Source organism: Myotis myotis, unplaced genomic scaffold (genome assembly GCF_014108235.1).
Source record: "Myotis myotis isolate mMyoMyo1 unplaced genomic scaffold, mMyoMyo1.p scaffold_m19_p_15, whole genome shotgun sequence".
Taxonomy (NCBI): Eukaryota; Metazoa; Chordata; class Mammalia; order Chiroptera; family Vespertilionidae; genus Myotis; species Myotis myotis.
In genome coordinates this window covers 18,099,498-18,127,437 of record NW_023416319.1, presented here as the reverse complement: position 1 = coordinate 18,127,437, position 27,940 = coordinate 18,099,498, and the positions used below count along the sequence as shown (strand labels likewise).

Here is a 27,940-nt window from a genome sequence, read left to right as displayed (position 1 = left end):
GACAAACATGCTTTTTAACATAAAATTTTCATCCTCAAATGACTTTTTCTGAAAAATATTCCATCTTAGGCCTCTTGCTGCAGACAAGTTCCATGGGAATGCATCAAAAAGAGGCAGGGAAACAGTCCCCATGGGAGACTAGTTTCTTTAAAACACAGGCTGCTACTACTTCCTGTGAAGTGCATAAAGTGCCTGTCCCTTTGCTTAGTCATCCAGAGTGAAGTCAAAGGGCTCAAAGTCTTTGCGGAAGCGGCGAGCCAGGGTCTCCTCCTCTTCCTTGCTGATCTGACACTGCCTCCAGTCAGACTTGTCAGGAATATTAAGGATGGCTTCACTTGCCAGGACCTCCCTGCAGAAAGAGCACAAAGAAGTCATAATAGAATCAATTTAACGCTCCCACCTTCCTCTCCTGCCGGAGAGCTTTCCTCAGCATCACCCAAAGAAGGCATGCAAATTCCTCTGACTTTACTCGTACCATTTTCTCTTGTCCTGAGTGCCATCTCTGCCATTCTATCAAAATCATACCCATTTTAAGTGACCAGCTCAGGTCCTACCTCATTAAACCCTCAAATCCCATTTACTTCTCTGAACAACTTGGTACTACATTTATTGGTACTTAGAGAAACAACATGGCACAGGAGAATGAGGGCAGACCCTGGTGCCATAAATATCAGAGACAAGTCCGTTCCTAGTTCTGCCACTTGCTGTCTATGACTTGAACAAATGATTTCATCCCTGAATCTTGATGTTCTCACCTATGAAGTGCAAACTAAGGGTTTTGTGAGGTACAGAGATAACACAATCAAAGCACCAAACTAGCTGTGATTATTACACCCTGTCTTAAACTCTAGTTTTGTCATCTGAATTAGACCATGAGTTTGCTAAGGGCATGGTGCAGAGTCAAGCACCTAGTACCATAACCCACTCTGACTTTATGCCTCCTTTTAGAGGACTCAAGCCTACACAGGCACAATAGCACAGGCTCCATAAAACAAACAAAAAACCCACAACAACTTATCTTGGTTCTTAGAATTAAAAAATAACTACTTACAGACACATATACAAGCTAGCTTTTAATTGTCACTGCTTTATATATATTATTTGTTTTGCTATATTAGAATAACTTTATTTGTGCATTTATATGGTTTATTTTTTACTTTAAAGCTACAATAAATAGAAGAGCTGAAAACAAATCACATGAATCTTCTAAAAGTCAAAGGACCTGAGCATAATTTCTACCTGCCTACGCAAACCTTGAACCTACTTCTCTTCATATGTAAAATGAATATAGAACCAGCTTTATTGTATAACTAGTAGCCCAGTGCACGAATTCATGCACACTGAAAGGAAATTAATTAGAAGAAATATTTTAATATTGTTATTCGCCCTTTCTCTATAATAGAAGTGTCAACCAAATTCACGATCGACAATGGCAGATGGAAACACACGTGTGCAATTGGCGCTGGCGACAGCTTTGTATGTATCGCACATGTGCAAGTCAACTTAGCCTTTTTATATATATAGAATAAACTTAATTAGACCTGCTTTCTGATTTAGCTAAAGTTCCAATGGTTCTCAACCTTATGGCCCTTTAACCCTTTGAAGTCCAATGTTCTTTTTGGAATTCAAACAGTCTGGTCCAATTTAATTGACAGGATTGAATGTTGAACTTTTTTTTTTTTTAATATATTTTATTGATTTTTTTACAGAGAGGAAGGGAGAGGGATAGAAAGTTAGAAACATCGATGAGAGAGAAACATCGATCAGCTGCCTCCTGCACACCCCCCACTGGGGATGTGCCCGCAACCAAGGTACATGCCCTTGACCGGAATCGAACCTGGGACCCTTGAATCCGCCGACGCTCTAGCCGCTGAGCCAAACCAGTTAGGGTGAATGTTGAACTTTTTAATGTTCTTATTGCTCGACGTTGGACCTGCTCCTAGCGCCTGGTCTGTCGAGTCAGCCTCAAGGTTGGACCGAAAAGGGTTAAATACAGTGCCTCATGTTGTGACCCAACCATAAAATTATTTTTGTTGCTACTTCATAACTGTAATGTTGCTACTGTTATGAATCATAATGTAAATATCTGATATGCAGGATGGTCTTAGGCGACCCCTGTGAAAGGGTCGTTCAACCGCCAAAGGGGTCGCGACCCACAGGTTGAGAACCGCTGAACTTTTTCCAGCCCAGTGAAGCACTCCAACTTCTAGTTCAGGAATTGTCAGCAACACAGCAGTAAATATCAACACGAACCAGATTATTATTGTAGATCACGCAGGGAGGACAAAGGGTAAAATATTTAACTGCAGCAGTGTTTGACTATATTCTATTCAGTGAGAAAACCTGAAATCATTTTCAAGGTCCATCATATCTTCTTTTCAGTTGGGTCAAGTTTCTAAGCTTTCTAAATCTCCATTTTCCAGCTAATGAAAAGAAAATAGGATTCCACCAAGTCTCCTATCTGCTTACTCCAGGACTTCTGTGAGGATCAAATGATATGAGACAAGGGAAAATGCTTCACAGACATTTGGTTAAAGTGTAAAATGTTTCCACCTGGCTATAAAGCAAGTAGTGTTCCTGGGCTGAAGAAACTGCAAGGAGGCTAGTCGCTAGGGATTTATAGGGTCTTTCCATTAGGTAGAAAGTCTATTGAGTACTGCTCTAAAGCCTCATTTTCCATAGTGGTAAACTGAGACGCCACTACCTACCTTACAGAATTGGGAAGATTAAATGAGACAATGCATGTAAAGTTCTAGGCACAATGCCTTTTGCAGAGCATATATTCAATTAATGGAGGCATTTATTCCCTCAGGCTAGAATTTTGACATTCCAAAGTTTATCCTCTAAATCTCTCAGTCTCAGCCTCAACCCTTTCATGAAGCCTTTCACTGATTAGACATGAGCTCACTGTCTCTGAATTTCTGAAATACATTGTTTCTAAAAACTTCATTAAGGTACTTTTCACATTACTGTCATATATGTAAATATCTGACTTGCCCTAAGACTATTACTTTCTTAGGGCAAGAATTCTTTCTTTTTTTTTTTTAAATATATTTTATTGATTTTTTACAGAGAGGAAGGGAAAGAGATAGAGAGTTAGAAACATCGATGAGAGAGAAACATCGATCAGCTGCCTCCTGCACATCTCCTACTGGGGATATGCCCGCAACCCAGGTACATGCCCTTGACCGGAATTGAACCTGGGACCTTTCAGTCCGCAGGCCGACGCTCTATCCACTGAGCCAAACCAGTTTCGGCAAGAATTCTTTCTTATTTGGATTTTTATTTAACTGTCCATGCAGCCCACTGCTTTGTTCAGAGTAGGTCTAGTGAAAATACATTTAAAATAAGTAAACTATACAAACCTTCCAAACTGCAAAGGAAAACTCTTTTTAATTCTGTGGAAAAGCTTCTCTCCTGTGTCAAGTTCAACATAAAAATATGCTGCTCCTGGCTGTGCAATCTAAAGTAAACAGAGTTGCATGAGGACATACAATAGTGCTTTAAAAATAAAAAAATAAAATAAAAAAATAAAAAACCTGGTTCATCTCTTCAAAGTTTTAATTTGGCAGAGAATTCAGTCTAGCAGCACAAAGGATGTAAGCAGCTATAGATCCCAAGCCACTCAGTGGAACTCGAGTTTAAAAAGCCAAACTGGCAGATATTGCAAGACCCTCCCAGTGGCACCCATCTTTCTAAGTTCCTGCCTTAGGAAGTTTCTCATTTCTTATTTTTTTCCAGGAAAGCACTGAGGCATTACTGTAATGCCATCTTTGTCTCCAGTCTAATCAATACTTCAAGCTCTTGTTCCAAATTGTTACCTGTCTTTAACATTTTTGGAATGCCTGATGGTACCTCAGGCTCAGTGTGTCAGAACCCAGGTTTTTACTTCTCCCTGAACATCACCTTGCCCTCCTGTTTTACCTGCTTGATGTCAGAGTGCTCTGGGATTTCCAACAGCTCTATCTGCTGCTCCTGTGCCTGGGTAATGAAGGCGTCTTTAATGTCATCAGTAGCGCAGCGGCTGAGTGGCACAGGAATGACCTGGGGGTGGGGGTGGGGGGGTGGATAGGAAAAAGTTTTCACATAGGTCCCAGAGAGGTCATGCCTCCTGCAGTTCCTGAGAAATAGCAAATCCATCATAGGGGTGGAGAAACACCCCTCAGCAGAGATTTTCCTCAGGCCAGACAGGTCCATGTCAGCCTGTCTGTAAGGACTTAAACTTATGAGATAGCCTGCCATGTGGGAGCCAATTTCTGATGTGGGAAAGGCTAGAGAGAGATCTCTTTGTCATCAAGCCTTTCCTAGCTCCTATAGAATATATGTGGCAGAGTCAGGCCCATCTGAAAACTTAACAAATGTGCCAGAAAGAAAACCACCACAACTACAAAGAAATTAGCCATAACAATCTCCAAATGACTTAGCTGCTAGCCCCACAGGCTCTGAGACTGCTTCCTACCTCTGAACAGTCACTCACATTGGGCTTCACATAAAATACCTGATTTCTTCCAAACTCTACCTATCAAGGCCCAAATTTTTCTTGGAACCTTCCTCCACTACCCATTCCTTTTCTAAACAAGGTACTTACTGTCTGTGCACTGACCGTGCACTTCCCTGTGAACTCTCTGGAGTTATCACCAGAGACTCTTTTAACCTTTTAAATGAATATTACCTAAGTATTAATATGAAAATTCATGTTAAAATTTTAAATATAAAACATTTAGTTTTACATTGGAATCAAATATTAAAATATTAATCACAGTAATTCTTAAAATTAACATTATTTAAATATTTATCAATATCTAGGCCCCCATATGGTCCTTCCAAGTTCTTGGGCAGAGACCACCTACCTGTAGCTGGAGGTGATGGCTCTTATAATTTCTCTCAAATAGAATACATCGTTTCCCTCGACTCTTAAAAAACTTCCTCAGTGTAGCCTTATACTTCTCCACCTCTTCCACCACCTCTGCTGAAAGCTCCACCACTGACTGGTAGTGTCCAATGGGCAGGATAAGGACATGATCATCAGATAAGCCTCCTTTGGCCAGAGCAAGGTAGCACTGAAGATAAAGCACACAGAAGCGAGAAATCAATACTGCATGTGTGGTTCTTCAGGGAGAAAGCCTATACGGTACAAAGAGTGAGCCTGGGGGGGTGGAAAAAGAGCTCACAAGGCTACTAACAGAAATTCTCCAACTTTAAAAAGTCTGATTTTAGAGATTACAACAATGTTCCCAAGTACCTGCTGAAGAATGAGATTAGATGCAACAAATTTCTATGCAAGTAGCAAATGAATTGGTAGCAAATGAGCAGCACACAAACAGATTTTTGTCTTCAAACACACCAGAGCCATAAAGGACCAGAACAAACAGTTGGTTTTCCTTTCTAGGCTCCAAACTTAAAAAACAATTTTTTTAGTTACTATTACCTTCAGCCACAGGAAGAGCCCACCCACTCTGCTTTCAAAATGACCACTCTCCCCACAGTAACACCCATCCCACCGCAAATACACACCCAGGCTCACAAAGAGTTCAGGTGACATGATTAGCATCCAATGTCCTACAGCCTTAAGCTGCTGACTAACCTCTATAAAATGAAAGCAAACATAAGACCTAATGGGTTGGAGGAAGAATAAAAAACTTCAAAGTCAAGTGTATCCAAAAAAGTAGAAAACTATTGTCCCAACAATGGATGCTGGCAGCTAAAAAGCAACTAAAAATATATCTGTCAAAACCAAAACATATAAGACCTCTCTGCACTCATTCTTTGAAAGGAAAACAACACTGTGAATAGAGAAAAGCCAATGCATACCAATGCAGGCAAATGCAGGCACCAGAGCTTTAGAAAGAACAATCCAAAGTATACTTTTACTGTGGCGGGTTCAAAGTTAAGGCTGAAGGTAGGAGTTATTTATTTTTCATTTACACTGAGAAAGTCCAGTAGAATGACAATATAGGTAGTGGAAACAAACTAAAGTATGATCATCCTTGATCTCCTTGGCATAGAGAATTGAGTACATCTACAGTTAATTTTCCAGATGACTAAAGTTCATCAAAATCTCATAAGCACTAATGCATTTTCTTAATTTTTACAATAACTATTTTTGGTTGTTTCTTTTTAAAGCTTACTCCAGAAGCCTGAATCTTCTAGAGTTCTTTATATCCAAGGGTCACTGTCATAAATAGCAGTTTTTATATTGTGATGTGCATTGAGGCTACGGAAGCTTTCCAGTTTACACTAACTACCAAGCCCCAATGCAATACCTTACAGTTCTTGTGAATAGTTTCACACTCGTCCAATCTCCTTCCTCCTTTTCAAACTCTCACCTTCTAATCTGTTCTACACTGAATTATCTCAAATGTATAAATAAGACCTAAATGAATGCTTCCCCCATAGTAAAATGTACGGACTTTGAAGGAGTATTTTGGACTTTTAGCAGCTTCCCCTCCTTTTACCAATTTGTGGCCATGGGCCATTAGCATAGGTGTATGTATGTTCCTTGAGGAAGGCCTGGCAAAGACAGAGAAAGCCAGAGGGAAAAAGTAATGAAAGGAGATTATTGCAAACCCTTTGCCAGACACCAAAGGTCACCAGAGGTTCCCAAGAGGTTTCCAACCAGACCAAGGCCAGTACAAGTAAGTGTAGACTGATTACTAGGTAGGTGCGAAAATCCTCCTGGCTTCAGACAATGCTTTCTGCCCCTTCCACCTTCAGGCCCAGATGAGAAACAAACAGGTTTCCTTGATGATCGCCTAGGTTCACGCCCTGGGCAGTAGAAAGGTGACTGGGAAGGGAAGGCCATTTCTTCCTGAGGCCCAGAGCAGCACTGGGTTAAGTTAACATTACAAATCTCTTTCCCTGCATGCACTTGGAGCCTATTGAAGCCTCCAAAATAGAAAGGCAGTGTCAAGCCTGCCTTACCACTCAATGTGTGAGGGAGAGAATGGCATAAACTAGTCCAAAGAGGAAGGGCATTCTTGTAAAAAGCGACATGGTCCAATGGTGTCACAGGCCTTGACCCCGTCAGTGCTCCCCCTAGAGAAAGGAGCATTATTTATGCTAATAATAAAGACATAAAAATTAAATGTAAAAGACTGGGACTATTCAGTCTGAAACAGCAAAGGTAGGAAAGGGATGTGACTTAAAGTGTAAGATGAAATTGAGATTCTAGTCCGGCAGTCTGTAGGAGGCCACAATAAAGGGCCCTCAGATTATCAGGAGAAGCTGAGGAAAAGATCACATTCAAAAACCAAAATTAGAATAAATCAATGAAAAACAGATGAAAGTATCTGTCTGCAGAAGCACCACACATTAAGAAATGGTTTGTAGCCGAAACCAGTTTGGCTCAGTGGATAGAGCGTCGGCCTGCGACTGAAAGGTCCCAGGTTCAATTCCGGTCAAGGGCATGTACCTGGGTTGCGGGCACATCCCCGGTAGGAGATGTGCAGGAAGCACCTGATCGATGTTTCTAACTCTCTATCTCTCTCCCTTCCTTTCTGTAAAAAATCAATAAAATATATTTTTAAAAAAAAGAAAAAAGAAAAGAAATGGTTTGTAAATATTTCTTTCAGGAGCCTCAGGAAACAGCCAGTTCTAATCATGCCTGACAAGGGTGTAACTATAACCCTGAAAATAAGCTTTTTTCATTCAAAGCAGATGAAAGGGATAATGGTCTATATGGTTCCCAGTGAAATGAGGGTCAAAGACTAGTATTATTCAATACCTAATTGAGCCTTGCCCAAGGAAAAGTAGGGAAATGCGAAATAGGATGAGACACACATACTTCATTAGCGTTTTCCACAGCCTAAGTAAAATCATCTTTAAGATGATAGTCTGATTCGGTACTCACCAAGCAACCTTATAACTATTACTAAGGATACCCATGCCAGGAATGTGGATATGGGGATTCTTGTCATTAAGAAGCTATCTCCTCCACTACTATACAACACTGAGAATTTAACACTTTTTAGTAGTATGGAATAAAAATAGAGTTTGAAAAGAATATAGGAGATCCATTCCTATTTATCAGCGAGGGAGGAAAGTGGGGAGCGATCTTGTTCAACTGGCACTATAAAACCGCAAGAGAACTGCTATAATAAAAAAGACAGACAATAACAAATGTTGGCAAGGATGTGAGAAAACAGAAACCCTTATATATTGCTGGTGGGAATCTAAGATGGTATAGTCATTTTGGAAAATAGTTTGGCAGTTTCTTAAAAGGTTAAATATAAATTCCATTCCTGGGTGTCTCTCCAAAAGAAATGAACACAAATGTCCACACATGCCTGCACATGTTCACAGCAGCATTATTCCTAATAGCCATAGAGTGCAAACAACCCAAATATTAATCTGTTAACAAATATATAGAACAAATGTAGTACATATCCATACAATAGGATACTATTTGAAAAGAAATACTGATCAATGCTACAACATGGATGAGCCTCAAGAATATTACTCTAAGAAGCCAGACACAAAGGTCACATATTCAATGATTCCGTTTGCATGAACTATCCAGAAAAGGTACACCCATGGAAACAGAGAGTAGACTAGTGTTTGGGGATGAGGGTGGAAAAGGGGATTAACTGTACTGAAAATGGGCATGTGGGATCTTACTGGAGTGATGGACATGTTCTAAAACTGTATTATGTGATGGTTGTACAACTTGGTAAGCTTACTAAAAAATGTTGAATTGTACACTTACAGTGGGTGAATTTTACAATATGTTTATGGACTCAATAAAGTGATACAAAACAAACAGATGTCTCCTTCTCTGTAAAAGATCCATGAAAGTGCCCTAACTGGTTTGGCTCAGTGAAAAGAGCGTCGGCCTGCGGACTGAAAGGTCCCAGGTTCGATTCCGGCCAAGGGCATGTACCTTGGTTGCGGGCACATCTCTAGTAGGAGGTGTGCAGGAGGCAGCTGATCGATATTTCTCTCTCATCGATGTTTCTAACTCTCTATCCCTCTCCCTTCCTCTCTGTAAAATATCAATAAAATATATTTAAAAAAAAAAAAATCCATGAAGTAACTTACATGTGTGCCGATGTTGACCACCAAATGCTTCTCCACTTCAGGGCTGGCAAGACAAAACCAGCAGGGTCCTAGAGGCTGAGCTTTATGTGGAAGAAAGCCAAATGTTACTGTGGTCCAAACACTCCAGCATATAACCACCCTTGTCTGATCTTTATATCCTGCAAAGACTGGTGTTCAGCACTGCCACAATGGGCTGGGCCTGTTGTGCTCCCACTAGGACCACTACCCCATCACCACTATCGATGAAACTAAACCTTTATTAGAAAAATTCTGAATTTGTAACCATTCCACAGGTAGGTAATCCACAACTGATAACCACATATTGACTAAAGAAGCATGTGACTGGCAACAGGCTGCAATGAAAGAACACTGAACTGGGTGTCAGGAACCCCAATTTTAGCCCCAGCTTTGCCACTAGCTAGCCACATGACCCTGAGCACTAAGCTTTCCCAAGGTCAGATTCTTCATCTTTGAAATGAGAGGGTGGATAAAAAGAATCTCACCTGGCCGGTATGGCTCAGTGGTTGAGCACTGACCCATGAATCAAGAGTTCACAGGTTCAATTCCCAGTCAGGGCACATGCCTTCTGGGAGCATGCAGGAAGGGGCCAATCATGTCTCTCATCAACGTTTCTATCTTTCTATCCCTCTCCCTTCCTCCCTCTAAAGCAGTGGTTCTCAACCTGTCGGTCGCAACCCCTTTAGCGGTCAAACGACCCTTTCACAGGGGTCGCCTTAGACCATCCTGCATATCAGATATTTACATTACAATTCATAACAGTAGCAACATTACAGTTATGAAGTAGCAATGAAAATAATTTTATGGTTGGGTCACAACATGAGGAACTGTATTTAAAGGGCCAGAAGGTTGAGAAACACTGCCCTAAAATCAATAAAAACATACTTTAAAAAATTTTTAAAGCAATAAAAAAGGATCTCAATGAAATAGCCTTAAAGTCTCTTTTATCATTTTGATTATCCTATTATTTTATGAACCTACATTAGTTTTTATAGGCTCTTTAGCTCACGTTTTACAGACATGAATGAAAGGAGCTGTTTCCATAGTTCTCATAGGAACAGTCTCAGACAGCCTCAGAGTCAGGACATTTTTGCATTTTTTCATTTTTATTATTGGTCTAATGACTCATTATACAATTTCCTTTGCCAGAAGAGGCTCTCTTAGTAATGCTGCTTCCCAAACAAGACCCAAAATAACAATTACTGCTCACAAAGGAGACCTCTGGAACTGAGGTACTTACGAGGTTTGCGAGGCTGCTTTGGGTGAGGAGACTTGCTATCTCTGCCTGTAGATGTACGCTTCCTTCCCTGTCTTTCATTTAAATCAAAGAAAAACTGACAGGCTGACTCTTCCTGGAATGGCCAAAGGTAGAAAAGTATATGTTATTTAACCTCTAGACAAGTGCCAACCATTCACATACAAAGGAACATTCCTGCCATGTAATGTCTATCTTTTCTCCCAGCCCTTTCTGCCTATTCTAGAGAAGTGTCTGGACTCAGTCATATTTCTCAGCATTTATCCCAGCTGCCACCAAATCCATCGCTTTGGAAAGGCAAGTTAAAATCCAAGTTATAGAGCAATTCTTGCCTAAAACAACAATATGGACTCATCCAAATTCCTTTCCCTTTCTCTCTCAATGCAGTCCTGCACTCCCCAGGTCAAAGAACTCTAACTGAGATTTAATTAAAAAGATAAGAAGGTTGCTCATAAAGAAAAAATGTCTGAGAAAGCATACTAATTTTCCTCTCATTTGACATTCCTTGCTGTAGTGAGGAGAAATGAATTTCAGGAGAGTTGGCTATTTAGAAATTTCTTCAGAGTGAATCTTATTTACCTACTAGCACTTATAAAATCACGAATTACATTGCTATCAAGCAGTGTTGGGAATCCTTGCCTGAAAAGTTAAGAATAATCAACTAGATTAAAAAGAAAAGTTAAGCTATGAAAAGTTAAGCTCAAACTACAATTAAAACAACAACACCGAGCTTACTTAAAAGCTAAAGCTTTCTAAACACCACCATGTTTTCCCAACAGGAAATGAAAATTTCAATTCTAAGGATTAAACTTATCTTATAAATTAAACTATAACACAAGGGAAATCCTGCCCAGAAAATGCCACCTCTCAATCAGAACATACCTCAGGGGCAGGAACTTGCTTTCCGATGGATGCTTCCTTCCCGCATTTCCTGTAAGGGTTTTCAGTGACATCTGGAGGCTGTTTTACCAGTTCTGCTGCATCCATCAGTTTCATGGGAACGATGCTGAATGCATAAAGATACTTTGGAGAAAAACAAAACAGCATTAAGGGAAATACTGTTTATCCAAATGTAGTCAATCTTTTATTGTGAAGATTTCACAGAGGCTTCTGAAACTAAGTAAAATTCGAAAAGCAGCAATTGATCCATCTGTGGCTCAGAGAATACTTAGTAAATCAAATGCCAATCCAGTGGTGTCTGCAGGGGCTAACCAAGGGCTGACAAGTAATGAGCAACAAGTCAAAGTCCCCGCCCTTACACAAAACATCCATCACTACAAAGCCCAGAAGGCTTTGCTCCATAAACTTCAAAGACATTGCTTCGTCCCTAAGACCTGTATCTTTGTGTACTTCGTCAACAGAACCATGGCACTGCCATTCTTTTTTCTAATGAAAACTAAATTGGACAACTTAGTGTTCGCTCTGACATTACACAAATTCTGCTGTACATGCTGATACATTTTCTTAGTAGCAAAAAGGTAAATATTCATATGGATACCTAGAATTTCAGACTAATTGCTCAGTTATTGAGAACTTTACGTGAGATATGAATAGATGCCTAACCTCACGACTGATCACAGAAATCTAACTAATTAACAATGATACACCATCTTCATCTATCAGAGTGGCAGAAGCTAATAAAAATTTGGCACTACCCAGTGAGAATGTGGACAGGAAACAAAGTCATACACTGCTGGTGGGGGTGTAAATGGGAACAAAATTTTGAGATGAATTTAATAATGCCTCCCAAATTTAAAAAATGTGCATATCTTTTGACTGAAGTATGAGTTGCTTAGGGCTGAGGCTAACACATCCCTGAGAGTAAAGCAATAGACTGAAAATACTATGAGTGATACTCGGGCTTTATAAGGCAGCAAAAAATTTTAGCTATCTAAACTTGGTAAGAATGCACTGGGCTTAAAAGCTTAAGATATTATGGAAAAGACAAAATATATATTCGCTTATCTTTTGCATGTACACTGCGTATGGCATATTATAGTTACTGAGGTGCTGGGACACTGCGATTGGGGAGGAGGGAGGAGAGAAGACGTGAATGCTAAACAGGGAAAGAGAAACACTTATCAGGCAGACAATGATTATTAACCTACCCATAAATACTAACATCTTTACCTTTTTCTTTTCTGGATTTCCAACATTTGCCAGTGCTATGAACCTGGTGGCATGCTGTGCATTTTCCTGTAGAACAATGTGGTTTCTATAATATATTAGAGAGATGACAGGTTACCAAAAAACTTAAAATATGTAGACTCCATGGAGCCATGAAAAGAGTCCTAAGTTCATCACCACCAATAACATAACCTCACATGTTACCTGTCCATCTAATAGGATAATCACCCCCACCTCCCAGGGCTGTTGTTGGGGAAGAATAACATCACAAATCTAAAAAGCATAAAACTCCAACTTTTGGTTTTAAAAGAGTTGTCAAATTAGAAAAATGTTGATAATTGATAAAGCTAGGTGATGGGTACAGGAGGGTTCATTAAACTACTCTCTCTAGTGTAATAAAAAGCTATAATAATGAAAATCAAAAGGAAATGAGTTTTAAGTGGAAAAAAGCATGCTTCAAATAGTAATATATAGGATCATTTAATTTTCCTAGAAAAAATATAAAAACATATGAATGTTTATTTTTCATAGGAAAAAATATGGGAATTGCATATACCAAAATTTTTTTTAGCTTTTCTATGTTTATAAGCATTTGCACTGAGCAATTTACTATTTTTAATTTTTTAAAAAGTTATGGCATTATACATATTTTTTATTTTTTAGTGAGTTAGTTGACCACTAATACAGATGCCAATCCTTAGAGTTCTTTACTTTCCTCATGCCTCAGAAATTTTCTGAATCTGTCAAAAAATGTAATTTTATTTTAAAAATCTAGTATAGCAGCCCTAGCTGGTTTGGCTCAGTGGACAGAGCGTTCGCTTGCGAACTGAAGGGTCCCAGGTTCGATTCTGGTCAAGAGCACATGCCCAGGTTGCAGGCTCAGTCCCCAGTAGAGGGTGTGCAGGAGGCAGCCAATCAATGATTCTCTCTCATCATTGATGTTTCTATATCTCTCTCCCTCTCCCTTCCTCTCTGAAATCAATAAAAATATATCTTTTTAAAAAATCTAGTATACCATCTATCTATATAAAACCCCAATATGCAACTCGAGACCTAACGGCAGAACGACCGGTCGCTATGGTGTGCACTGACCACCAGGGGGCAAACGCTCAGCCCAGGAGCTGCCCCCAGCCCGCAGGCCCCAACTGGCAGTGGCGGCGGGGGGCAGGGCCGGCGCCGCCTGCCAGGCCAGCCAAGGCAGGTGCAAGCAGGGCCCCCCAATTGCCCCAGCAGCTGCCCCACAGGTCAGCCCTGATTGCTGGCCAGGCCTAGGGACCCTATCCATGCACTAATTTTGTGCACCGGGCCTCTAGTTTTATATAAATAAATCCATAAATACGTTTCATATTCACATTATTGAAAGAAATGTACCAAAATATAGTCTGTATATTACAACTTTTTTTAAAATAAATCCATTCATAATTGATAAATGGGAATGATGTCAGATTAAGGTGAAAGTCATGCTATTTCATATACAACTTTCTCCAACTATTTTAAATGATTATAACAAGTTTACTCATAATTAAGTGGAAGCTTTAAAAATACATGAAGACATTAAGAAATATCCTGAGAAATGTATTTTTTTCGTGGAAGTAGTGCAGTGAGCTCAAGAACTGCTAATACTTTCCACTGTTAAGCTATCTAGGTGTAGTTCGCAAAATAATGGCCCCCAAAGACGTCAATGTCCTAATCCCATAACCTGTGAATGTTAGCTTATACAGCAAAGGGCAATTAAGATGACAGATTTAATAACTTGCTAATCAACTGGCCTTAACATAGGAAGATGATTGTGGATAAGCTGGGTAGACTCAACATAACCATAAAGGTCCTTAACAGAAGAGGGAAGCAATATAGAGTCAGAGGGAAGTGGCTACTGAACCAGGTAAGAGTAGTAAGAAGGATTCAACCATGCCGAAACCGGTTTGGCTCGGTGAATAGAGCGTCGGCTTGCGGACTGAAGGGTCCCGGGTTCGATTCCGGTCAAGGGCATGTACCTGGGTTGCGGGCACATCCCCAGTAGGAGATGTGTAGGAGGCAGCTGATCGATGTTCCTCTCTCATCGATGTTTCTAACTCTCTCTCTCTCTCTCTCCCTTCCTCTCTGTAAAAAATCAATAAAATAAAAAAAAAAATTTTTAAATACTCTCCAATAAAAAAAAAAAAAAAAAGAAGAAGAAGAAGGATTCAACCAGAGTTGCTGGCTTTAAGATGGATCAAAGGGGCTATGAGCCAAGGAGTGTAGGTAGGTGGCCCCTAGAAGCTGAAAAAGGCAAGCAAACAGACTGCCCACTAGGGCCTCTAGAAACGAATACAACTTGGTCAACACTTGATTTTAGCCCAAAGAGACCTGTGTCAAACTTCTGACCTATAGAACTGTATGATAATAATTTGTATTGTTTTAAGCTATAAAGTTTGTGGTAATTTGGTATAGTAGCAATAGAAAACTAACACCACAGGCAAACTGCAAGTACACATAAAAAAGTTGGGAAGATGTTTCCCTCATTACTTTAAAATAAAAATGATTGATGCAGCCCAGCCAGCATGGCTCAGTGGTTGAGTGTCAACCTAGGAACCAGGAGGTCACATGTTCGATTCCTGGTCAGGGCACATGCCAGAGATGAGAGCTCAGTCCCCAGTAGAGGGAGTGCAGGAGGCAGCCAATCAGTGATTCTCTTTCATCACTGACGTTTCTATCTCTCTCCCTTTCCCCTCCTCTCTGAAATCAATAAAAATATATTAAAAAATAAAAAATGATTGATACAGAATGCTACCCCCGAATGGTGTTTTTAATCATAATAGCTCTTCAAAGGAGGAAACATAAGACTCACAATACAGGGATGCAAAGCATGGACTGACATAATTCTAGGTGCAAATGTTAGTGGAGATTTAGCTATACTAGTATTTGTATTATGATAATTATATGGTTTTTTGTTACAGCTCTGGTTTAAAAAATTACAGTTTTATTAAGATTTAATTCAAATACTCTATTACTTAAAGTATACAATTTAATAATCTTTAGTATATTCAGAGAGCTATGTAACTATCACCACAATCTGGGGAAAGGCAGGTTATTTTCTTCTTTTCACTCAGCTCCATTTTTTGAACTTTCAACAACATATATATTACTTTTGTGTAAAAAATTATTTTAATAAATTATTTTAGGGATTGCCCATGCCTTATACAGTGAAGATGATTCAGAGTTAACTTTACTTAGCTCTACCACTTATAAATCAATGGGCTTATTTTCTCTGCAATACATCCTTAAAAAATTCTACCTTTAAACTCAAACTAAAAGCATAAATAAATTGAAGCAAGTTCTTGATTCTCAAATTGAAATACTTCTAAAGTAATTATACTAAGATTAAGATTATACAAAGAGTACGGTTTGACCTGATCGAAATAGGAATTACTGTTACATCAAGCTATGATGATTACACAGCATTGTTACTTCAGACCCTCAGACCTTTAAAGGGCTCTATAAAGTGCAATCCCTTATTAGGAAACAAACTCAGAAAAGTTGAATACTTTGAGAGTCACTCATTCAGTGCCCGAGTAACTAAAAAACCCCAAGATGTTATAAGGCTGAAATGAACATAAGAAGTTAACACAAAAGATCCAAGGTAAATTCTTCAAAAAGTCAAAAAGAATGAAATGCTACTCACCGATATGGAAGCCTCTCGTAATAGGTCTTTTCCAGAGCAGCAAAATGATATCTTGGTTTCAAGCCTGTGGCAAGACTGGAGACCAAAGCAGAGCCACATTTTTTGGTATCCACTTCTCCCTAGTAAATAGAAACTCAGTCATCTTAACAGACCCAAGAGTAACCAAGAAATGCAAAGAAATAACAAGACACTTTGAAATTTGTATGTGGATACAAATGTGGGCAGTAGAATTTGCTTAGTAAATTCTATGCTATGGAAGTCAAAGAAATCTCAAACATAAAAATGGAAGTGGGTTACTATGAATGCAGAAACAGAAACAACTGTTGGGAGCCAGAGGTTAAAAAGCAAGTTCTCCATGCTAATACCCAAAACAGGGTGATTAAACCTCTTAAAATATTTTTGGGGCCCTTGCCAATGTGGTTCAGTGGGTAGAGCATCAGCCCATGGACCGAACGGTCAGGGTTCAATTCCTGGTCAAGGGCACATATCTTGGTGGTAGGCTCGATCCCTGGCTTGGGTCAGGGTGTGCAGGTGGCAACCAATCAATGTTTCTTTCTCTCTCTCTAAGTCAATGGAAAAATATCCTAGAGAGAGGATTAAAAACAAACAATCTTTCTTGGAAAGTAAGCTCTCTGTCTGAAGCCCACTATACTTCTATAATTTGCTTTGTTGTGCACCTATAGTTATGACAATGCAGATAGTCAATGCACAAAATAGAACTAAAGCTAGCTTTCAGAGTCCCTAGAACCTACAGAATACTTGGGATGAAATATTCAAGGACTTCATCATATAAGCATGCAATCCTTTATTTTGCTTCAGTTAAGGAAGGTGTAGTTTGTGGACGAGCACATCATGCCATTGTTATAAAGTCTGCCAAAAGTTAGGGTCGTTCCCAAAAAATCCCTCCCTTCAATTAACAACAAATTATGTGATCTCTCATCCATAATGTAAAGATATTAGCTGGAAATCAATTACCAAAGTTAATTTTCCACTAAGTAAAGCAAGAACTCCTTTTTGTTTTATGTTTGCCTCCTTCAGGTTTCTACTGAGGGGCAGGGAATTGGCCTTGAGGTTAGTTGTGGTATCTTAGGGACTGGTGAACTATATTTTCTTCCCTATAAGTATCTTGTATGGTTATTTATAAACTTGAATCAAAATCTTTTTTAGCACCCCAAAAATGAAGGAGCCTCTTTCTTCTCCTTCCTTACAGAGCATCACACGTGTCTTTCTCCCTTCTATCATCAGCTTAACAGTCCTCTGGATCCTCCCTAGCTTCGCTGTATCTTCTCTATGCTGCAATCAGCACTGCCCCTTGAGTTCCAGGTGAAGAATAACCCTGGATTTGTGGAAGGGGGAGAGAGCATTGTCCTTTTGCCTTTTAGCATCGTTCCTGACAATGCCTGGTATCTTGTTGGCCTTTTTGGTCATAGACACATTGTGCTAAAGCGGCAGAGAGTGCTCTACAAGACCCTTTTCTGGATCATTTCCCTTCACTGAAGCTCAGCTGGTGATTTCTGTCCTCACACACAACCTTCCAGGTCTTCCTTAGGCTGATTTCCACCAATATATTTCCCGGTAGCTGTCATTCACCAACCTGATGTACACACTCTTTTAGATTGCTTACAAAAATGCTATGGTGAGCTCCAGTGCATCCCAACATTAAAGCTTTCACATAAAATAAAATAACATTTTTAAAAAGCTTTCACTTGAGAGAAGTACCAAGTTTTCAACATATCTTTTCCTAACTGTAGGGCTTTAGATCACTACCTTTGATCCCATAATGAGTCTATCTAAAAAAATATTTTGATAGCCAAAAAGCTGTAACCTGGAATGGAAGGGAAGAAAATACAACTGCTGAGCTGCCACTTGTTGTAAATCTTTTCACTGAAAATTAGTGAACCCTCAAACATATTACGAGGAAGCTTGAAAGAGGGCACCTGAAACAGAGAATATAATTTAAAGAACCATTCATTTATAATTAAGATTTCAGCAATCTCAACTGTGAATCAAACTTTCATAAGATTGACTTTTGCTTTGGTCAATTAATATAGCTTTAAGTATCCTGAAAAAATTCACAAAAAAATTAAGAGTTATATTAAGAGTTAAAACACTTAATATAAAGAGCAGAAAAAGCCCAAATTAAGCCATTTGCTTTTAGAAATTCCAACTGAACAAGCATTACTCACAGAAGAATTCCCAAAGTTCCCCACATACTTGGGCCACGGGGATGTGAGCAGGATATCAACACCCTTAAACTGAGGGGTCGAACACAGCATTGTTCTCAGGGAAGAGACATCCTTGGGACTAAAACTGTAACCTGGGACTGGCTCATTCAAGGACTCTGTCCCACTGAGGTACACAATCTGCAGCCCCGAGGTTCCAGTGAAGACACCTTTCCGCCCTGGGTTCAAAGAAAAATGGACAAGTTTTAGTCAAAACTGCAAAATGAAATGTCATTATGGGGATCAATCTCTCCCCACGCCACGATTCTGCTACCCCCCTGCCTTCCATGTCTACTGTAAAGCCCTAGAGCCCCTCTGGCTGCTGGTCTCAGTGTCGGACGGCTACAAGGTACTCCTGTTCGGTAAGAGCAGCTGCTGGAGCCCGCTGGTCAGTCTGTTTACCCAGGCGCTAATGAAAAGAGGTGGGAAGCAAAAGGCTTCCTGCCTCCTAGAGGAGATTCTGCATAGATTAAAAGAAAGCCAGACACCTGGACATAATGACAGGCGATGAAAAGAAAAAGCTATCTGCAGTTCTGAGGAAGGTATAGTCTAGAACAGATGTACTCTTCATGCAGGCAGCAGCTGCCAATTGAAGGAAAACGTTTCAAAAGAGCAGCTATTTGGGGAAAATTGGCAACTCTTCTGAATTTATCCCTTGGTTGTGCCTTCAAGACCTTGCTCCATCAGTTTTCAACTTCCTCTCATCTACTAAGTCTCTTCTTCTCAACTGGCTCTTTCCATTCAGGAAATAGAATATTAAACATACTAATGAATATACATACTAATGAAGGCACATACTAATTAATAAACACACATACTAACTGATAAAGAAACCTTTTCCTCTTCATTTTCACATTTTTCAAAAGAGCAGTCCGTCCTAAGTGCTTTACCTTTTAATTAGCTGCTTAACCGACTGCAATCTAGTTTCCCTCTCCCACCATTCTCTTAAAGGTCACTAATCACCAATCGTCTCTACTCCTGAAACTATTCTCTCTTCACTTACTCTATGAAAGATACTATCTTTACCTCTCCCAACACACCTGCAATTACTTTCACCTCTGTCTGCCTGCCTTCTAAGTGAAGATATATGACCACAAGAAACTATCATCTGCCTGCTTCCCTTCTCATATTTCTTAACAATTTGATCCTCTTCTCAGCTTTATTTCTCATCTTTGTGGGACCAGCTCCCCAAAACCTATACTCTCCAACACTGACTTCATTTATAAACTCTAGAAAGATCATGTCCCACTATAAGTTGGATGTTCTGCCAGCACTTCAAGCTCAGTATCACATGTTCACTATTAAGTTCATTGTTTGCTCCTCCTACTGGATCTCAAAAATTCTCTTTCACAGAAATAACCTAAATACCTCAGCTGCTCTTTCCACTCTTGGCACTAACTTCATATGGTAAAATGGCTGTCATAAATATCTACAGCAGTGGCCTTAATCCAAATCTAATGACTACAGTGAGAATTGCCATAAGTCAGGCCCAAAGTAAGAGCTACAACAAAAGGATCCCAAAATGTATTTCTCACAATGGTGGTTAAAAACAACAAATAAAAATCTGTCCCTCGATTTTTTTGCCTAAAAGAATTTCTTATGATTGAAACAAGATGAGATTGCTTACAAGACGGTCATAGTCAGATGTAGGGAATCAAATAAAGGCCAAATGGATTATGGTGGGGAGGGAGAAGGGCATTGACAACAAAGAAAATGTAGAAGAGAAATGAGAGGCCAAGAAGGAGGAACTGTGAAGAGCAGTGGAGCTATTTGAGGGGGAAAAATGAGCTGAATGATCCAAGAGGCTTTGGACTGAAAACAAGTGAAGAGAAAACAAAGTAGCCCGACACTGAAAAGCCACTAAATGAGATGCAGGGGGTGGGAGGAAACAACTTGAAGGTGAAACTAAGGAGTGGACCTGGAACTAGAAAAAGGACAAAGGAAGTGAAAAACCCAAGGGTCGGCACTAGAAGCTTCAGTTTCAAAAAGCTCAGTGAGACCTAGAGCTAGAGCTACTAAGGAATCTATGAAGTAAGCTGTATGTTATATGGTGAGACCACATACATGGATTATTTTAAACATAATTTATACTTTACTCTCTCTATACATAGTCAAGTAATTCATTCCTCTGTTTGGCTGAAAGAGTACGTATTTGGTTGTGGGAACACAAGATTTGAGGGAGGTGGAACAAACCACAAAGGTCTGAACTAGATAATACCCTTACCTCTCCCAACATTCCTGTAAATATTATAGTCTTAGTCTTAAGGGTATAGACACAGACTTTGGGAAAGAACCCCGCTGACCCCCATTCTGTCAGGCAGTAATAGCAGAAGAATCTAGCCACAAATTTCCTAGGAGACTTTCTTATGTTCACTACAAACAAAAAAATATCAACTTACCCAGATAAGTAATGTTCTCAGCTAATTCACAGCCATCAGCATCTTGGAAATATTTTACTGTTTCCTGGTTATTGGCACCTAGCACACATGTCTGAATAGGAGCTGGTGAGAGAAACAGACATGGCACCGCAGTTACCAGATCTGCTTTGGAACTTGAGCAATGCTTCCACATAGGAAAAATAATCATAGCAAAAGTAACGAGTCTGCAATCCTACATGTGGAATATGATCACCAGTTAGCCTATCCTACGCCCAACCTTGAGGCCTGATTATTAAATGGTATCACCAGGATGATGAAGTGAAATCTTAAAGAGGATGGTCAATGTATAATTGGGAAAAATAGTCCCTAAAAAGCTTAAAAAACACATATACTGATACTGGAAAAAGGAAAGAACACATATGATTTCATTTATTCAATTCTGGCCTACTTGAAAAAGAATGATTTTTCTGGAACTAATTCCAACCAAATTCAAAATGTGAATCAGCTCAATGCAGAGCTCAAAGGGAAATTCTAAAATAACTACCATTTGTGAAAACAACCCAAAAGAGACTGTGTAGTCTTAAAACTTTGTAAGAAATCATTTGATAAAAAGAATTTCTATACCTTTTTTGATGCCAGTTTTATACTCCTCCCATTCAGCATCTGGAGTGGAGCCAAAGAAATTTCCTACACACAACAGCAGCTAAAATGAGTTTTTTAAACAGATATATGAGTTTTTTATATCAAATGGTACATAATTGATAGTAACATTACTCAGCTAATTATCCTAAGTAATGGTCTCAAACCAGGTTTTTTTTCCTTAATCAACTTGCAGAATTTCAATACATAATTGTTTAGTAACAGTTGTATAAATTACTACATTTTGTCTTACTGACTGTCAAATTCAAGTTGGGAATGGGGAAGAGGGGGTCCAGAGAAAGATGGAGAAATCAACCTTAAAGAATCCTCTGTGAAAAATAAAACTTTAAATATTAGATACCTTGAGAAATACAGGGCATAAAAAACACATGTGCTGCCTGTGGTCTTTACTCAGCCTTTAACCCAATCAGCATATAATCCCCAAACCTAGAATACTCTCCTGTACTCTAGGAGTTTACAGTCTAGTTGGCAACCACACATAACATTTAAGGCTCTTTGGTTTGTGAAGCACTTGCTCATGTTATCTGACTTAACCTACACCATATATTCATGAAATACATCTGTGCTTCCCAACCCAGTGGTCAGAATTACTTAGGTGGGGGAGGAGGAATGTATAGGGGAGATAAATGGAGATGGATAGAGACCTCACTTGGGGTGGTGAACACACAGTACAGTGTACAGATGATGTGTTGTGGAATTGTATACCTGAAACCTGTATAATTCTGTTAATAAGCTCAATAAAAAGGAAAAAAGAATGATTTAAGGATGTTCTGCTAGTCTGTTTTCATATTTGTGTACATTAATAAAGTAACGAGATTGAAATTTTAAAAGTATAAAAAGGTAAACAGGTCTCCTTCCCCCACTGCTCTGCAGCTACTAAGTTCCTATGCTCACAAAAGGTACCCAATCTAACAACAAAAAAAGGAGCATGTGTTAAATCAAGAAATGAATAAAGGAGCCCAAACTTTATATTTGTATATTGACAGTAAAATTAAATCAGAAAAAGGAAACATCTTACGTCAAAGTTTCCACTTTTCTTCTGAATTGCTCGAACTCTATTGAATAAAACATCAAACTTTCCTTCAACATCTCCACAAGCCAAGCTGCAAACAAGAGATAAACGTTAAGGCAATTCAGGAAACATGAACAGGCCGGCCAGGTCTCCCTGGATCACGCAGACGTGTGATCAAGTCTTCCTGAGGCTACCTGACAGGTTCAGTGCATGTGAACTATTACTGACCAGGGGCAACTTCACCCGTCTCACCAACACCTTCAACTCACCCTACCCAACGTTTACCTTATCTTTTCCTCCAAAACTGAACCAGCTTCTCCTCACTTCCCAAATACTGTGGATCGGCCATTCACCAACCTGGTCACTAAGAATCAAAAATCTCCCCTCCAATCCCCAAATGACATCAATCCCTTTGTCAAAACATCTTGCACATCCATCCTGCCCTTTTTATTTCCATTGTCATTATCTTAGTCCAGAGCTTCAATCCATTCAATAAATACATACTGAACACCTATAATATGCTAAATGCAATATACCAAGTCCTATGCTAAGAACGTATTAGGAGTACAAAGGGGGGTAAGACAGTTCAAACCTCAGAGTTTACAATCAGGGAAGGGACGATACTGTCGTAGTCATAAATTTATACAGGGTGGCTCGGCCCAACATGGCGATGCACAACAAGGCAGCGCCACCGCAGATCCCGGACACCCGGCGGGAGCTGGCGGAGCTCGTGAAGCGGAAGCAGGAGCTGGCGGAAACGCTGGCAAACTTGGAGAGACAGATCTATGCTTTCGAAGGAAGCTACCTAGAAGACACCCAGATGAATGGCAATATCATTCGTGGCTGGGATAGGTATCTGACCAACCAAAAAAACTCCAATAGCAAAAACGATCGAAGGAACCGGAAGTTTAAGGAAGCTGAGCGGCTCTTCAGTAAATCTTCAGTTACGTCAGCAGCTGCAGTAAGTGCATTGGCAGGAGTTCAGGACCAGCTCATTGAAAAGAGATTGATCTGAAGTTAAACAAAAAACCACGAGCTGACTATTAGAAGACGCATTAATGCAGCAGCTTCCAGGCTGTAGAGCCCTGCTTCCCTCCTCCGGCCTCACAAAGATAAACATCCCTTGCCTGAGAGGTGGCCATCCACCTCTGCTTTCCCAGACCTGGTGCCTGTGACTCTGAGTCGCTTGTTCTGAAATGTGGTGACAAGTCATTTCTGTAAGACCACATCGGATCATTTACTTTGTGTCATTCTTAGTAACAGAACTGCAGGAAGACCAAGACCTGGTTGTAATCCCAGCAAGTTGCTAACTGAATCCCTTCTTGGAACGAATATCTCTCCCTAACCTGGCCGGCACCAGCTTCATCTGTGAGAGCCACTGAGAAATGGCCTGTGCTTTTATTTTACGCTGAAAGTAGAGCACTGATCACATTTCATGGGAGGCTGTAAATACCTGTCATTTTCTTATTTTGTTTGTGTTTCATTATTTTTCTATTGTTGTTTTTACCATCTTATTTCTTTTGGGGCTTTTTGTAATGACTTTGTACAGCTCATACCTTCCGGCTGGCATATCTAATAATCTGTTTCACGGAGTTGCCAATGTTCTTAAACTGAAAGTGACCTGGTTTACCATAAACAAAATGGGGAACTTGGCTCTTCGGTTTTTCACAGGGGAAAGTTAAAGAGTGTTTATTTAATAATTACTTATCTTAACTCTTTCTGAGTTGGGAGTAGTTTCATGTTCAAGGAATAGGAAAAGCTGAAAAACATAAGTTTAAATCAGTCCTTTTAAAAATATTTTTATTCTTTTTGTATAAATAAAAATCCACAGGATTTGACTTCTCATGCTTTACTTTTAAACTTGAGATTTTTTTTCACTTATTTATTCATATCATGCCTTATGGAAATTTCTTTTTCCACCTTTTCTCTCTTTGCTGGTATTTGTCTGATTAAATAGTGCTTGAAAAATCACTAAGGCATATGAAAAGGCTCAAAATTGTACTCAAAGCTGATACCACACAGAGTTCTTGAGCAGAGTGAGAGATAGGATCAACAAAAGCCAGTATCGCCCAACAGATCCCCCTTCTCAGGGGGGTGATGAGCCCAGGAACTTGCTGATCATCGTTACTGGTCGTTGTTGCCCGTGGAGCAGTTGTGATCTACCTTGGCTGCACATTGGAATCACCTGGGAAGCTTAAAAAAATACTCATTCCTGGGTCTCACCCCAGAGATTCTGGGCCAGGGTACAGTCTGGAATGGGGATCTCTCTTCTGAGAGTCCCTGGGTTCTGATAGGAAGCCAATTAAGAACCACTGTGTTAGACGGGATGATGCGACTTAAATCCTGTGTTGTGAATCAGTCTAAGCAGGGATGAGACTTGGGGGCCTCCCCTTCCCTTGGACTGTATTTAGTCATAGTCCTTTACTTATGCCTATATCTTTGTTAGAAAAAATATGTTCCATTTGTGATCATATTGGTAGAGCTGAATGTGGGTGATGCTGATTATCAGAACAATTCTACTTTGTCGGATGTACAAAAGCTTTCACTCTTGTTCTCAATAAACCTTTCTTTCCTTTTTTTTTTTTTTTTTTTTTGACCCTGTGGCTATTTAGATGTCTTTGGCTATGTCTTTGGTAGCAGAACTCTAATGTCAGGGTATTTAAGGAAATAGTTTCTTATATGTAGATTGTTCCTTTAAAAAAAAAAAAGAAAAACTAAAAACAGTGGAAACAAAAAAAAAAAAAAAAAAATTATACAGGGTGGATCAAAAGTAGGCTTACAGTTGTCTGTATGAAAATTACAATAATTAATAAATGATAATACAAAAATAAACTGTGTTTCACGTACTCACAACTGTAAACCTACATTTGTCTCAGCCTGTATAAAATGGGCTTCAACAGCCCTGGCTGGTGTGACTCAGTTGGTTGGAGCATCATCAAATACACCAAAAGGTAGCAGGTTCGATTCCCAGTCAGGGCACATACCCAGGTTGGGGGTTCAATCCTGGGTCAGGATGTGTGCAGAAGGCAACCGATTGATGTTTATCTCTCACATTGGTATTTCTATCTCTCTCTAAATATCTATAGAAATGTATCCTTGGTGAGGAAAATAAAGGGGGGGGGGGAGACTACAATAGGAGGTATGTATAAAGTGCTATGGGGCAGGGAGGTAGAAAGTGGCAAGAGCTTAACCCTACCAGACCGCTGTACCGATTTTTCAGTAATTTCCACACAAAGGTGGAATATTGGCGCTAGATGAAAGGTAGACCTATTTTCTACAATGTCTCCAAGTTCCATCTTATCCTAACCACTTGTTTGCATGTAACTAACGTTTTTCTATATCATGTTGGTTTTTTCTCTTTAATGCTCAGGAGCCCAGGTATAGGGGACAGTTAGGTTCAGGGTCTCAGGTCTGGTAGGATTAAGGTTCGTAAGGCAGACTGGCCCTAAGTTGTGAACTAACTTGTTCTATCATATCATTTCTGAATTTTTATAATTCTGATTTACATGGTTTTCCCACTTCTCATATTTTATGAATGTCTTAACATATCTTGAAATATATTTCTTATTGTTTTGCCATTCTCTCTTTCTGGTGTGCTTTTACTGTCCACATCACCAAACATTTTCAAGCTGGGTAGAGACATAAGCATATCTGTTTTAGAAAGATCCTTTCAGTAACAGAGTGCAAGATGGTCTGGAGAAAATTATCAGTGTAAGTGGCAATGTCAAATGAAGATGGGGAAGAGAGAAACAGATGGGAAATTTAGAATTCTGAGGGCCGAAACACAATTTGAAGTGGAGAAGTAGCATGGGAAATGGGGCAGCCACTGAGTCCTGTGATATGGATACAAAGTAGAGAACACGCTTACATTTCTTCTAATGCCTGATCTTCCTATCCATCCTACAAAAAGCCAACAATGTTCTTTCCTCAAAAACATGAAGCGAACTCCACTGCGTGCAGAGCCACAGCCTTCCACACGCCCCTCATCTCTCTTCCTAGAGACTTCTCCAAGTTTCCCTAACAGAAACCTTCCCGACTGTCAGTCTGATCACTCTCTCCCTCTGCCATTCCCTGGGGTTGTTAGATCTCCTAATAGTCCCACCCTAGCCATCCTGGGTCTGAATTTTTCTCATGCTTCAAATCCTGGCACATCTCTCAAGTCTTCCTGACCAGGTCAGGAAGTCACTCTCAAAACTTCGGAAAACCCAAAGCAAGCTCTGCAATAAGCTATTAAGCATTTTTACCTTCTGAGCAGCACCTCTTCTAGGGAGCCCTCTGGTCCCCATCAGTTACCAATTCTTGGTGCTCCCACAGGATCCCGCACTTCCTCTACCATAGAAGTCACATGGAATTACAGTTACTCCTGGGACAGCCATGGTCCAGCTTGTACATCACAGGACACCTCAAAATTCACCGTCTCCTCGTGTGAGCCCTTTTCCAGCGTCTCCTAGCCCATTGAAGAAAGACAAAAATCTAGGACCCCAACAGTGACTCCTTCTTACAACCGAAGCATCTCCAAACCCGGTGACCGTCTCCTCAATAAGCCAGAATCCCTGCACTCTGCTCCCGCCTCGCTCCGTCTAACCCTAGCTGCGGCCCTCCATTGTGGCTCTCATTTGTTCTCCGCGTAGCAACTGGAATCACTCTCCGAAATGAAAATTTGAGCATGCCAAGCTGTCCTTAAACATTTCAATGACTTCCTTAGGATAAAGACAAAAATATGAAGGCTCAATCCTCACGTTAAGCCAAATACTCCTATTATACACCCTCGCGGAACTGTGAACCGTTTCCTCCTGCATTGGTCACCACCGTGGCTTCACATGTCTCTGATTCTTTGGTTACTGTCTCTCGTCACTACAAGTTCCATCCAGGCGGCCACTCCATGTCCCAGTGCAGTGCCCGGCACGCGGCGAACTGTCCCGTAAACGTGAGCTGAACGAGTGGGTGAATGGAAGTCCTCTCCTCGCGGCCCCGGCCGCCCGGCCCTCCGGCTCCCTCCCTCCGCGAGCCGGGGCGGAGGACCCACCCACCACCCGCCGCAGCCCGGGCCTGCAGCCGCCGCACGCCTAGGAAGTCTGGCTTAGTCAACGGAGCGCGGGAGAAAAGAGGGGCCAGTGAGGCGTCGGAGGCCGGAGGGGCCGAACCCGGAAAGGCCGGCGGGAGCTGGGCGCTTCCGCTTCTCTGGCGAGGATCGCCAGCCGTTCCCGCCGGGAGCCAAGCCGCCGGGGAAAGAGCCGCCCCGCCGGGGAAAGACGGGATCGGAGCTCCCCGCCCGCAGAAACGTGGCAGGAGCGCACCCGCCGCGGCCTCGCTCCCATCCCCGCCTCTGGATCTCCCCTTCCCGTCGGGAGAACCCACCCCCCACCCCCGCAGACAGCCACGTGAGCGCACACGCACACCCAGAGGCTTCCGATTCGGGGCCACTCACAGGCGCAGCGGTTTCTGGGCCATCGGTGCCAAACCCCGGGTGGGCACCGCCAAAGCTCGAGACCCGCACCCCGCTCCTCCGGGCAGTGCGGTCGCAGCACAATAAGACGTCAGCGCATCCCCGCCAATGAGGGCTCTCCGACC

The 27,940-nt window shown here is 40.7% G+C and overlaps 2 protein-coding genes and 1 non-coding gene across 8 annotated transcripts; 1 reads left to right on the top strand and 2 right to left on the bottom strand.

The window, feature by feature from the left end:
* Positions 1 to 56: 56 nt before the first annotated feature.
* On the bottom strand, positions 57 to 27,940 carry CWF19L1 (CWF19 like cell cycle control factor 1). Of its 6 annotated transcripts, XM_036336330.1 has the most exons (15): positions 27,798 to 27,925; positions 26,614 to 26,816; positions 22,376 to 22,460; positions 21,322 to 21,384; positions 20,719 to 20,820; positions 18,284 to 18,498; positions 16,098 to 16,216; positions 12,440 to 12,524; positions 11,192 to 11,332; positions 10,295 to 10,406; positions 9,037 to 9,116; positions 4,851 to 5,060; positions 3,925 to 4,044; positions 3,366 to 3,463; positions 57 to 349 (listed from the first exon to the last, which is right to left on the bottom strand). In XM_036336330.1, exons 6-15 carry the CDS (start codon positions 18,371 to 18,373, stop codon positions 205 to 207), a joined length of 1,200 nt encoding a protein of 399 aa, XP_036192223.1. In that variant the 5' UTR covers positions 18,374 to 18,498; positions 20,719 to 20,820; positions 21,322 to 21,384; positions 22,376 to 22,460; positions 26,614 to 26,816; positions 27,798 to 27,925; the 3' UTR covers positions 57 to 204. The 6 variants fall into 6 exon arrangements, with proteins under 6 accessions (XP_036192223.1, XP_036192221.1, XP_036192225.1 ...); XM_036336328.1 differs by lacking the exon at positions 26,614 to 26,816 and having other exon boundaries at positions 21,322 to 21,400; positions 27,798 to 27,940; XM_036336332.1 differs by lacking the exon at positions 26,614 to 26,816 and having other exon boundaries at positions 21,322 to 21,400; positions 27,767 to 27,882.
* On the bottom strand, positions 4,239 to 4,386 carry LOC118670376. Its single transcript, XR_004972285.1, has one exon. It is a non-coding gene; the product is annotated as a small nucleolar RNA SNORA12 (small nucleolar RNA).
* Positions 23,026 to 25,090, top strand: LOC118669858 (chromatin modification-related protein MEAF6-like). The gene has a single exon (XM_036336350.1). It carries the CDS (start codon positions 23,034 to 23,036, stop codon positions 23,382 to 23,384), a length of 351 nt encoding a protein of 116 aa, XP_036192243.1. The 5' UTR covers positions 23,026 to 23,033; the 3' UTR covers positions 23,385 to 25,090.